The 13,867-nt window shown below is 39.9% G+C and overlaps 1 protein-coding gene across 2 annotated transcripts in view; it reads right to left on the bottom strand.

The window, feature by feature from the left end:
• The window catches only part of LOC121194443 (anosmin-1), a 43,170-nt gene extending 39,727 nt beyond the window's left edge, over positions 1 to 3,443 (bottom strand). For both annotated transcript variants that reach the window (XM_041057345.1, XM_041057346.1), the window contains exon 1: positions 3,202 to 3,443. In XM_041057345.1, coding sequence (XP_040913279.1) covers positions 3,202 to 3,393 — 192 coding nt within the window. In that variant the 5' untranslated portion in view covers positions 3,394 to 3,443. The remainder of the gene's footprint in view (positions 1 to 3,201) is intronic.
• Between the last annotated feature and the right edge of the window lie 10,424 nt (positions 3,444 to 13,867).

The raw sequence follows: 13,867 nt of genomic DNA on the forward strand, positions 1-13,867 counted from the left end.
CGCACATCCAATGTTAACATAAAAGGGTGTTTCAGAAATCTCAAACAACACTGGTCTAAAGTTGTCTCCACTTAGGAATGAAGGCTATTTGTCAAATGAGGTAGCTCAGGGTGTAGCAGCGCTGGGGATTGAGATTTACAGACAGGACTGTCATGGTTTAAAAGCATTTGCAGAGAGGTAAGGCCAACCTACATAGAACCCTATTCATCCGCTGTCTTCACTAATGAAAAACTCCACACATGAGACGCTCGCTGACTGAGGTTTGATTCCACCACAGGTTATTTAATATCAAAGGCGAAAACAAGGGGACACGGAAAAACTACTTTCCAATGTTTTTTCTTCCCTTTGCTTAAAACACAAATCTCTCAAGCAAGATGCTTACACTTCACTGTGCAGCACATTAGAAGTGAATGACTGAATTTAAAATGTTAGATTTTTATTGCTTTGAATGTAATAACAAGACCTCTTGGACACACCTTGTTTTTGGCTTCACAGGTCCCCACATAAATAATCCACTACAAGGCTGATGCTTTCAGAATACATAATTGCACAGGGCTCCCAGCTCGCTCTTAATATTTTAGAGTGTCCGAGGCTAATATTTATGGTTGGGTGTTCCCCTCTGTCTATTATGCTATGGTGACAAGTTCCCCAAAAGTGGAGTAAAATGTCAATAAAGCTGTATTTGGAAATACTATTACATCTATAAATCTAGAACTGCTATAAATCTGACAACCAACAGACTACCCATGTGTTTCCTAACTCTGAAACTCCATGCTTGTTTCCATTTCACACTAATTCATAATTGCAACAATTGCAACAAAGTCTCTGATTTGTCCTCCGATTCAGACAAATAAAAGGGAAAGACGCGTGGGTGTTCATAACATCTGCAAGCGCTAAATTCTCCGGTTTTCATTCCAGTATTCACAGAATGATCAAATTAAAGCTGATATGAAAAACACTTTTACATTCCAGCTGCAAAATGTGTTAAGGGGACAATTTGTGTACTGTACCATAACCAACATAAGCAGTGGTCCATATAGATTACTAAATACCAAGTAGACACAGTAAAATTTGAGGAACAGAAGGCAAAAGACACAGCTTTGACATACAGCCCAGGCATTTCACTTCCATTAAAATGGGAGTGTTGTATGTCTTGGTTTTCCTATCGAGTATTAAATGACCCCTGAAGGATGTTCGAGTTGAATTAAAAGGTCTGTCGTCTCAATCATTCGAGTGGAGCTCCAAGCTGCCTGATGGCCCCTTGCTGTAATAAGATCTGGCAGAGGAAGCAGATCCACCTGTAGGTTGTGCTGACTGAGCATGCTCCAGTGCTGTGGCAACACTACATTAGAGCTTATCACATTTAGCACAATTGGGCGCCAGCGTTTAGCAGGAAGGTGACCTCGGTGGAGCAGCATCGGTAGCTCAGTGTGTATCCTCTGCATGCCTATGAGGTGTGATGCTGGCATTTATTGGCAGGGCCAGGGGGTAGAGGGCACGGGGGAGGAGAGCCATATGTTTTTGCAGCTGACCAGACCACCCCCCCCCCCCCCCCCCCTTTTTCACCTGAAAGGACTGTTGAGAACACAGTGCATTAGACAGTCCTTGCAGATTATCAACAATTGCCTTCTATTCTTAGACCCACAAGCTTGCTCAAGAAACCTTGCTTATCACTAACCATAAAAATGCCCCTCTCTTTAGACAAATACCTCCCTCTTATCCTCTCACTGGGGAAGGCTGCCTCACACTCTGAGGCTCTGCAGTCAATTATATCGACTATTAGCTGTTCATTAGAGGTGAGACTTCCATCAGTTATTTGACTTCTCAGTCAGTTGGTGACTAATTTAATTCTCCAACTTTGTAACCCAGGGCAGTAATATAGTCTTGGAAAGTTCTCAAAACAAATCCCTTCCACTACCTGCCAAGTTGTGCTTTAAGAAACACTGTTTTCAATCTGTGCCCTTTGGATGCACAGCACTACTACTCTTCTGTTCTGCTGGGATGTTAATTACACTTAACTGCATTCATCCTTCACCCCGGGTGTATCTTAACCCTTAATAAAATTGCTAGAATTGACCGCAGTGGGTCTCCGCGTCTCATGAAGGAACTGAATTGAGAACTACTGCACTAGATCAATAAGTGCTTTCAAAGTAAAGTTAATTGGGGACAAAGAAACAGGCAATGCACTCCGGTGATTCATTAGACGTAATTACAAATTTACCTTGCTCCACAATGTTTCATGACAATTAGGGATTCATTAATGCACCTTAAGAAACACAAGCCTTGCAAATGCAAATGAAGTGAGCATAAAGGCAGTCAACAGATAGATAGCTGGTGAAAAGAAGCTGAGAGGAGAAGGATCAGTGACCAGTCCCTTTCTCTGAAGCCCTGAGAGAGAACAGTGTGTCCAGTGGAGGGTGAAAAACAACTTCTGACACCCCATACCAAATCATTCAAAGAATACAGCTAATTTATAGTAGTGTCAAACAAGGTTTTCATCACAACATGCTTTGTGGAGGACACTAGTGTAAAATTCTTACTATGAATATACTGTATTAAGCAGTGGTTCCTCTCATTAGAGAGGAGTTCAGATAGCAACCTTAAAAATAAATGGGCGACATTAAAGTAACATAAGTTAAGTCCATCTCATTTACACTAACAGAAACTGTTGTCTAATTTTACAGATATCAGCAAGTAATGAATGGAAACTGTTACCAATAAAAGGCATCCATCATCTGCCAACCTCAAAAATACTGCAGTGTGTTAGATATATTTTGAAGCTTCCCACAGGCGACCAGTCATTTACTGTATGTGGCAACTTTGCAAGCAACTCAGACCTTCAGATGCTATACATGCTTATTTGCAACTGGTGTGCTTTTTTTGGTTTGTTTTTGTTTTTTTATTTTTTTATTTTTTTTGGTTAAACTCTGTTTGTTTAAAACCATCGAATTTCCTCGTCAGTGATCATTCCTGCCAGAAAACAAAAGTAAGAAAGTATTCCAGCACCATTAGTGACCTGCTCCTGTATGCTCACAATGAGCTCAAGAGAAACAGGTTTTACTTATGTGGGAAGCATCGACTGGCACATTTTCATTTATGAAATAACCCAACACCGGGTTTGGTTTGGTTCTGTTTTTTTTTTTTTTTTTTCAACACAATGCCAGGAGTTGTTCTGAGTTACTGTGACCACATGCTCGTTACCTGAGAGTGCTTGAAAAAAGCAGAGATGCGAGTGATGTGCAGACTGAGACATCTCGAGGCGCATCTTGCTCGGTAAATACTGGCAGTGAAGAAAGAGTCGTCCTGCTTCCTCGCAGACACACTTCCCGGGCTCGTTAGCGCTGTAATCCATAAACACAGGGTCACACACACGTTCAGGCTCCTAGAAAACATGGTCCCGCCGTTGTGTATTTAATCCCTCCACGGAACGAACACTACTGCGTGCAGGCTCCGCCGGAGAAACTAAAGAAACTTCAATTATACACTGGGGAGGAGTCACGGGCTTAAGTGCCCTGTGATTGGACGATCCCGCGGTGACTGACAGACACGAGGAGCGTTAAAGCAGGTAGACTGCTGCATAGTCCTGCACGCTGTGCAGAAGCATGAGCAGGTTGTTCAGTGAGGAGGCCTTCAAGGAGGAAGAAAAGGCTGTATAAATGGAGATCATGGTCTATAATCACAACTTTTAATAAAAGTAAGTATTTGTAACGGAATGTGCTGCGGTATAAACAGAAAGAAAGACAGGTGATTATTATGTTGATTCGATAAATATCTACACAAGCTCAACCCAGGACCTAATTCTGCAGTACCAATGCACAGTGTTTTATCACTGAGCTCATTTTCCTGTGTTACTCTGTTCAGTCTCCATTCTCAGATGTAAGTTTATTGTTTCTAATTATATTTCCATCATACATATAACCAATAAAATGATAAGTGATTCCATTCAAAAACAATTAAAGGAAAACTTCAGCCATTTAGGACCGCACATCCATATAGTTGAGAGGGCTCACAAAAGACAGATGAGAGCAAGAATGGGAAAAATTGAAGCAGGAGAGGCCAAGGTAACCTGACTTTTAGTCCGCAGTGTGCAATTTAACAGTGTCGTTCATCAGACCTCCTGCTTTCTAGAAGCCTTTGTCTTTCAAACTCTGCGCCTCCAGTTTGTAACACAGGCTTTCTGATTTAAAATCAAAGTCTCAAAACTAATCTAAGATACATAACCCTGATGATGTCCTCAGGGTGGCGGGCGGCATTATACAGCCGTTTTCCCAGGCTGAGTAGTGCTCCTTGTGATGAGTACACTTTTACATTTTGGAATTATAAAATCACTTATAGGAGCACATAAAAATGCAGTTTTTGTCCATTCTTATTTCTCCATGCATTTATTTGCCTCCTTCCATCCTTATTTTCATTTATTCATTCATTTTTTTTGGCTATGTGCCAGCTTCTGTCTTCATAAAATGCCCCAACAATATACCCGAACATAATGCATATAGGATTATGCGTAAAGCAGAGCCAGATACATACCTGTTTATTCTAATGTATGCAGAAGGGTTAGATCCACTGCCATCCTCTGATGACACAACTCATTAAAAATGGGGAGTAGACTGGCTTCCTGTATCAGGCCCTCACATATGGCCACAGTGAGGCTTGCCAACATCCCAGGGAAGCCCTTTCCCTCTCGCCTCCCAGTTTAACAGTAGCTTGGAAAAACAATTCTACATGGAAAACCATTAAAACCATCCTGACTAAATTCCTCAAGATGGACTCCCAACTTCTGGCATCATTTCATAGCCTCAGGTATGGAGAAAATATGACATGTAGGAAAAGCTTGAAATCCTTGCTATTTACTAGAGTTAAGGAGTGAGTATTTAATTAGAAAGTTCCCTCAAGGGTTTACAAGACACTCCTGCTTTTGTCAGCTCATGGAGTACTTCCCTGAACCCCATTACAGCAGCAGCATAATGAAGTTTTATAGGTGTTGCTCTTAAACTGTATGCAGAGGAGGAGTGAACACACACTTACACACCATCATTAGATTTGGCTTAAGTCGCCATCTTGCCTTGGGCCAATTACACATTGTGCCAAATAGTTTGACCCGTGCCTCACCACTGAAAAAGTAATATGCCCATATTAGCACATCCTGAACAGCAGATATGTTCTCTGGCAATGATGGGGATCATGAAATCAACCTAAAATTTCCCATCAAGCACAAATTCCCATGTCATTCATAAAAGGTCAACATTGTGTTCAGTGAGAGTAAGCAGAGCACAATAAGAAGAGCCCTTGTCTGTTATAGTTTTGCAAAAGTACGGCTATATATCACACAAATCATCTCACAGCTCTCTAATGATAAGATGGATGTGCATTCATTTCCCTGGTGGTCTCAGACATCCAATGTAACTTGGGGTGAGAGATCCCTTGCCACTCTTAAAATATTTAAACACGGATGTCTGTGTACCTTAAAAACAGTATAATGGCTTAATTTGTTGGCTTATTACAGCCATGTGTGGAGTGGGTAGGGGGGTTTATAGTGTGCAGTGAAGGAAACACACTGTCTGTGTGCGGTCCTGATGTCTCCTGCAGCCTGTGGGACACGTATCCTTCTGACGCCGTGCTTTCATTGACTGGGAAAAGCCTCTGCCAATTGCAAACTCAGACTATCAAGCTTTCGAGAGAGGGTATGTCTGGCTGACTGGATTTCAGCTGTAACTCACGTCACAGCATCAATTCACACCTATATTTATAATGAGTCTCCACTGGCAAGGTGTTTATCCATATAAATAACCCTTCATGCAGATAAACTGGCTCATATCCAATAAAACACAACAAAAAACAACAAAACATTCAATACTATTCAGGTTTTTTTCCACGCAAGGTGCAACCAGTCTTCAAAATTTTAAGCGACCAGTTTAGAAGATATTGCTAAAAAAAATTACAGACCATAACTAATATGTGACCTCAAACCAGTTCCCCAAAGCTGCCTTTTAAAGTTCAGTCAGCTCTGTTACACTTGGCCCATCACCCAACACCGGCTGCACTCCCAGAGCTGCAGAAATGTGCGTGTCTGTCACATGATATGACAAAAGGCATCTCAAAAGATAACACACCGGTGTCGGTTTTCAGCCTGCATGCTCATGAGTAAAAATGGCACACCGATCAAACACTTGAGCATCTTTGATGCTTTAAGGTGCAGGTGGACGCATTGTTCACACCTTTGATGAGGGGCCACCCGGATAAGAGAAAAGAGCCAGCTTTTGCTGTGAACAAAAGAGAAGATCAGTTCAGAAAGATGAAGGCAGTATTCCAACACTAATAACTTTGGCATTAGAGACCAAAAGTGTAGTAATCATGTAGATGATAGCTTGCATTTGTATAAATTTTGGCAGTGTACTCATGAATCAAACAGTGGATCTTCCTCCATCATCAAGAGGCATTGTTCATTTGTTTTAATCATGGAAACAAATAGCATGTTACGAGAGTTCAAAGACCTCCCAGGTGATGACATCCAAAAGAGTAAGTCTATAATTCCAATACAGTTGACGTTATCGCCATTTAGTGTGCACAGACTATGAATTACTGTGAAACATAATCATGTTTCCTGAGTAATACTAATTCTCAGAAAACGGCTTCAGGCAAATCAGCAACCAACACTGAACAAAAAACATGAGGTCTATCTCTAAGAGCAAGCTGTCACAATGACATCATTGTAAAAGATATCATCAGCAGCATCATCCACCATGTACAGGCACAAAACACTGAAATCTTGTCCAAGTCAAAACTGACGTAATGGTTGATTAAATGCCTTTCATCACATGTCAAGTTAAGAGTCGTTCTTGAAGTGGCACCAAAAAAAAATCTATTTTACCAATTAATTTTGTTTATTGATCCTCTTTGTTCCTTTTACCAAGTCAACCGACAAAACATGTCATGGCAAGACACAGTTTCACTAGCAGGCTTGAATGACAGCAGTATATTGAGTTCAGTCAGTGTTTGTCATGGTCCTGTCATTTCATTTGAGATAACTGGAGCAAGTTGATGTGCATTGCAAGTTAATTATTCCATTCCATTAGCAAATTTTTTCCACTGAGTATTGATATGTGAGCCACAGGGAGAATAATTTAAAAGAAATGTTGTGCGCATCTCTTGCAAATGAGACAGAGGCTAATATTGATTTACAGTATGCTTTGTTATTTAGATTTAGATGTGCAATCTATATGTCATCATTAAATTGATTAATTACTTGGTGTTTCTCTTTTCTTTTGAGTTATTCCTGTATGCCAGTGAAACTGTACATTGATAGAACTACAGGTGAACCATGAGATGTCTTGACACTAATAAAATGTAGCGTGGGGATATTTTTCTCTTTAAACAGGCTATATCACTGATAAAACCCTTCAGCTGTACAGTCAATCTTTTGTCTATTCATAATTTCAAGCCTATTCACTCCTTGTGTGCTCACAAGAATTTCTAACATTCCCTGTGAAAATATTTGACTTGTATATGTGGTTGGAAAACCTACTTGGCGTGGAGGACGTCCAAATAGATGCCTGCTTGAGATATTTTCCCTCTTTCACTGCCACCCAAAACAATGCAGCGTTGTGCAATGGTTGGGGGATGATGGTCCAGTACAAGCTGTTATTCACATACAAACCACCCACTCAGACATAGAGTAACATTTTGGTTTCAGGTTAAACCGTGATGGTTGACTGACAGCTCAGTGTCCCTCGGTGGCTGTTAGCAAACCGGATGATAATAACTGTACCTTTTTACGAAGTGGGCTTGTGTTTATTTTCAGATTGGAAATAATAAATAAACAAAGAGGAGACAAGGAGGACAGAGTTGTGAAACAGCAATGATCTAAACTCATGCAGTCATAATGTGAACACAGAAAAAAACTGTTACTTTAATGAAGAGGATCTCAATGTTTAGTCACATGTATTGTGCTGTTTTTGTACCACTAGATGGCAATGTGTCCACAGACAAATTTTAGATCGACAAGTGCTTTGACACCTCTCTCTCGCTCCCCCTCTCTCTCTGTCTCACACAATATTTTCCAGGAGATGATCCAGTATTAATATCCAACAAAGGAGAATTTATCAGGGGGATTTTGTTCTCTCATCTCAGGCAAACAATTATCAGATATGATGGAAAATAGAACACATTTTGAAATTCAATGTAATCTCTCTTTCTCTAAGTCTGTCACACACACATGCATCCACATACACGAACACATTCAAATGTTTTTACACACACAGATGCATACACACAACTCACATATAGTGTAGCAGGATTTATCCGTGTTTTATAACCTCATTTGGTAGGGAAATGTTAACAGATGGCAATGCTCTCTGAATCATTTTATTTTACATATCAGATCATGAGGTGCTTGACATCTCTGTATGAATGACTTTTATCTGGATGTGTGATAACACAGTTTGTTCTTTCCTGCCTGTTATACAAGCCCATCGTTCTCAGCCACATGTAAATCCCCATGCTCCTCTTCGTCATCATCATTTATTTTCAGAAGGAACAACGAGAACCATGACAGCCATGTTTAAATGTCATCTTCTAAACCTGTAGTCCAGAAGAGAGTGATTCTGCACACCAACATGTCACGATAATAATGTGTAGTTGAGCGGAGGCCCATTACACAGCATTATGTTGCTATGACAAAGCAGAAGGCTGAAACCAGTGATCCACTGCACAGCAGACTTGCCCATCCCCCCACCCTGTAAGCTAACAATACAGTGTCACTGGGAGATCACAGCTCCAGTGAGATTCTGGCTCGAAATCAGATAGTAGGAATGTTAAAAAACGCCCTCAGGTTGTAGGCTGAAAGTTAACCCCGCCCTATATTTTCAGCAAACCTACCCAGCCAGGTTTCTGTAGAACTATTTCAAGTTTGATCTGAATGCACATTTGTGCTGTAGATGACCATTCAGCTTCAGTGTCAACATGAATCATTTGTTTGGAAATACAAATGGCACAATACAACTACAGTGGCACTCAGTAGAGCCTCCACCAGGGCCAAACATTTCAACATGTCTGTCTAGCTCTTATAATAGAAAAACAAAAGGAAAAAGGAAGTAGAAATTTATTTGCCATGAAATATTGTAAGTACAGCTTTGTAATGAGGATGAAGCATTTTCTTTCACCAGATTATAATCAGAATCTTAACCAAACTACACAAACTCATAGATCTCAAGACCATAAATATGCCATATTTTTTTAACATCAAGATCCACACATTATTATTTTATAGTGTTATTATTACCATTGTTAGGGACAGTGATTAAAAAAAAACAACAACTCCTGGATCTCTCCCTTTAACCCACCCCTCCACCATGTCTAGTACTTTTTGTGTAATCCTGCAGACAAACAAACAAACAAACAAACAAACAAACAAACAAACAAACAAACAAACAAACAAACAAACAAACAAACAGACAGACAGACTTTGGTGAAAACATAACCTCCTTTGGTAATTAGTCTAAATTATATAACTGACAAAAAAAAGTAGTCTGGCTTTCGTCACTGACATGCAGAAATATTCTAGCTTTTGGAAAAGACTGACATTTTGACAGATACACATACTCCTTTCTTGATGAGTTAAGAAACTGATAACACTGTCATATCAGTAATGTAAATATGTAGCTGAAACCAGCATCATAAAGACTGGAAACAGTGGGGAAAGCAGCTAGCCTATCTATGTCCAAAGATAACAAAATCCACCTAAGAGCATCTCTAAACTTCACTAATCAAAATTTTTATCTTAATTTGTCAAATCCCTTCCAAAACCAGTGTACCACAAGTGTATAAACAACCCACTCTCACGGTAATTCGAGAAATAGTCACAAAATTTAATTCACTGATTTGTGCACTGGACATGCATTTTTCATGACACTCAACTGGAAATGTATTTTTTGAATAAGTGAAGTGCTAAATTCATAAACAGCAGCAGAATCACAAGGAGGTGGGTAGGAGGTGGGTATACAAGCTGCAGGACCATCACACCAGAGACGAGGGTTTACATCCAGAGTCCCTTTGGTTAAGGTTAGTGAAAGCCTGTGATTTTGGTTAAATTGAATTAAATACGCAGTGTCTGAAGCCACTATGAACTTTTTCAGTATTAAACCAGATCACTATTTTTCACTAACCTTTACCAAGTGAGTGTGAGTGTCTAAACATGCCTATAAATAAGTGTAATAAAGCTGTAGTCACTACAAGTTAATATTTTACTGTCCAAAATAAAAGGAAAATTTGTGTCCATGTACACAAATCAGTACCTAAATCAGTACATGGTAGGGTGATTTTGTTATCTTTGGATAGAGCCAGCCTAGTTGTTTCCGATTGTTTCCAGTCTTTATGCAAAGCTAAGCTAAAAAGCTGCTGGCTGCAGCTACATATTTATCATACTCAAGAGTGGTATCTCATCTAACTCTCGGTAAGAAAGAAAATAGAACTACTGTTCCATTAATGTTCCAGTCTATTAAGGGCGTTTTTAACATTTAATAAATAAAGAGTAAGAACGGTGTAGCTAAGGAACAAAATAACTGCTTCTGAGCCATCTACACCTTAAGAGGGAATTTCAAAACTGTGTAACTAAAAGATTTAAATGTCACTGCTAGAAGAAAGCATTGTAAAGTCATTGACTGCCATTGTGCTGGAGGGGGAGGACAGGGAAGGCGAGTCTGTTGGATGCCCAGGTCACCAACCCTTGACCTCTGTCCTCAGCCCTTGAATCTCTGACATCTGTCTGCTTTTCCCGCCTTCTCTCCCTCCCCCTGTTCTGTCAAAGGAATCTGATTTTGGCAGAGGGAGGAATGTGGCTTCCTAAAGTAACACACATGTTTTTTAAATACTCTGATGCTCTAAAAAAAAAGGGTCATACCTCACTGAGCAAGTATAATATATAAACAGCATGTCTGTTGCAGCTTACATATTGTATAGATCATTGCAGCTCCACTTTGTCAACTACTAACTCTTTTCTTTGCTTATGTGAAATGAAAGAATGTGCACCTAAACAGATATGTTTTTATTTCTTTTATTCTGCTTCACTTTGTCTAGAAAATAGGTCTGTAGGCTATGACATAACAGCGTACAACAGAAAGCTGGTGTAGATGGTTGCAGAGGGGGAGGGGAGGGAGATAGTGGGGGAGGTGTTGTACAGTGAGTACACAGGGCTTGTTTTTTTTTTTTTCTCTCTAATGCCACGTGCTCAAATGTGCACACACACACACACACACACACTCAGACACACACAAAAATAGTGAAGCATTTTCTCCCAGACTCGGTCTGATGCCCCAGCTCCGACGCTCCTATTCTCTTTACAGTGTAAATAAAGCAGCAGGGCTTAGGGAACTAAATCCAATATGTCAATGGACACCAGAGCACAATGAGGAATAGATACCCCATTGGACATTCCCCTGCTACAGACAGAGCTTTCCCCGCGCTTCCCGGCCTAATAACGACACAACAAGAGTCGTGTGACTCACAGCACCCTTCCCCCACCCGTACATATTACCATTGCTCCTCAGTGCTGTCTAGAAAGGTCATGTGACCCTCATCAGCTTCCAGGGTTGGGGGAGGGGAGGCAGATTGAACCTGTTCTTTGTTAGGAGGTCAGCCCCAGCTCTATGGCAGGAAGCGCTCCTACCATACACCATGTAATAGAAGTGCAGTAGGCGCAGATGGCAGCGTGGAGAGATTTGAGGCCAATGACTGAGTTTTTGAGCACTCATGCGGTAGTGAGCAAGCAATCAAGGCTCACATAGTACAGTGCTAAGGCTCGTCTGACACCTGCAGCTCCCTTTAAATGGCAAGAGGCTGATGTAACAGAAATAAAAAAAATTAAACCAATTTTTAGGCCTTGTCTGTTTCTATTAGCACTGCCTCAAATTTCTGGATACAGTTAATAGACACATGACACTGGTACTGCTGTAGGAGATTCAACTTGATGGCCAATTTGTAAACTGTGGTTTGTGTTGTTGCTTAGCTAATTTCTTGTTGTTGAGTGTGTAATCATTGTTCCTTTTGCTGATACAGTTTCACTATGTTTGACAGATAATAACACCTTCACAAGTGGTGATTCTCAGCCATCCCTTAAAGCAGACGCACTGACTGACTACTGAGCTGTTTTGTTACTCATCTCGTGTTACTGCCGTGTAATTTAACGACAGTTGCTTCGAGAATTGCTGGTTACAAACACTGCAAATTTATTTTACGAGGCACAGTTCTACACATCATTACCATAACATCAAATCACATGTTGCCACATCAAACAACGAGCGTTGAATTTTAAGCTGATGCTTCCAACTGACTTCTGAACTAATTCCACATCCTATCCAGTGTAGGCCTTGTATGTGTCATAATCTTGCAGTTCAACCGCTGTGAAATGACTGCTCCTATATTGTACCACATCACAGCACTCAGCAGCACGGCAACAGGCAAAGGATGATTTGAGGAACATGCAGCATACTTGAAATTGGTCATATAAGGCCGGATGTGTGAATTGAGCAAATTTTTTACTTGCCATTTTCTGGAAGTCACATGCCTCACTTCCTTGCTGACATTTATATAAGATTTACTGTAAAGAAAGGGCTTTGAAACGGTTATTTGGCAGAGCTCATTCATTCATTTATCTGCTCTCATCAAATATGGTTGCTCTAGAGAAAAAATTGGACAGGACTCTCTCTTTAGAACATCTGTGCATCCGAAACTGACTGACAGACATCGGAGGGTCCTATGTGAACTTTGTGGGTTCATTTTATTTATTTCTCTCTTGGTGAAGACGAAATATGACAACAATGTCCTCCAAGGGAACGGCAAGGGAATGAGGTATATTATTATTTCGAAGAACAGGTTTATTTCATTTTATACGCAGAGGGTTGTAGATATTTGATTTTTTTTCTTACTGTCAACAAATCCTATGTATCAAAACCAACAATTACTTTGACCTATTATTATTGTCAGTGTAGCTAAAGCCTGATATAGCTCACTCCTTTGTGCCACAAATCCTCATTCTTGTCCAAAAACTGATAAAATACATCAATGATCCAGATCATTGCTCTAAGTGGCATGGTCTTTCATTATAATAAATATGGACATTGTGGTCCATTCTGGATCAATCCCACATACACCATCCTGGTACCATAAATACTCACTAGAGAACCTAATGTGCACTAATCTGCAGCTGAAAATAATCCGCCAAAATATATTATATACCCCTGTCTAAGAAACATTTGCTAAAACTACAGTGCCCAGCTGTTTTAGGGAAATATTTTTAAAAAATGACAGTTTCTTTGTTTTTGTTGGTCTGAAAATGTTCGAAATTCTGAACATCAAGTTAAGTCAGAGTATAGCACCTTTCATACACAATGGTAGCACAAGTCACTTAACATCAGCATAAAATCAACTGATGAATATGATAAAATCAAGTTTGAAACATAAAGAAATGGACATCAAATCAACACACATACACAATGATACATAAAATTGAAAGTCGCGCACAGGTTAAAAAAAATATTAAATTAAAAAATAATAATAACAAACAACCCCCACTCTCCCACAAAAACCCAGAATGCCTTAACAGTAATGATGACCAAAAGAGGAAAATAGAAAAAGAAATTGCAATCCAGCTGGATACTATGCTGTCAATATAACTATATGTTTAAATATAGTTTTTGGATACAGCATTATATGCCCACTTTCTTCAACGTGTAAATTACGCAACTAAAAGCATTTAGGAGCACGGAATATGCCGTGCGCAAATATTGCCGTGCGTACGGTAACCAAAGGAATGTGTCACACCAGTGTAGAGCCGTAATGATGTCAACTTGTTATTTACTTTCCAAATCTGAATGAC

Source organism: Toxotes jaculatrix, chromosome 15 (genome assembly GCF_017976425.1).
Source record: "Toxotes jaculatrix isolate fToxJac2 chromosome 15, fToxJac2.pri, whole genome shotgun sequence".
In the NCBI taxonomy this organism is placed as follows: Eukaryota; Metazoa; Chordata; class Actinopteri; family Toxotidae; genus Toxotes; species Toxotes jaculatrix.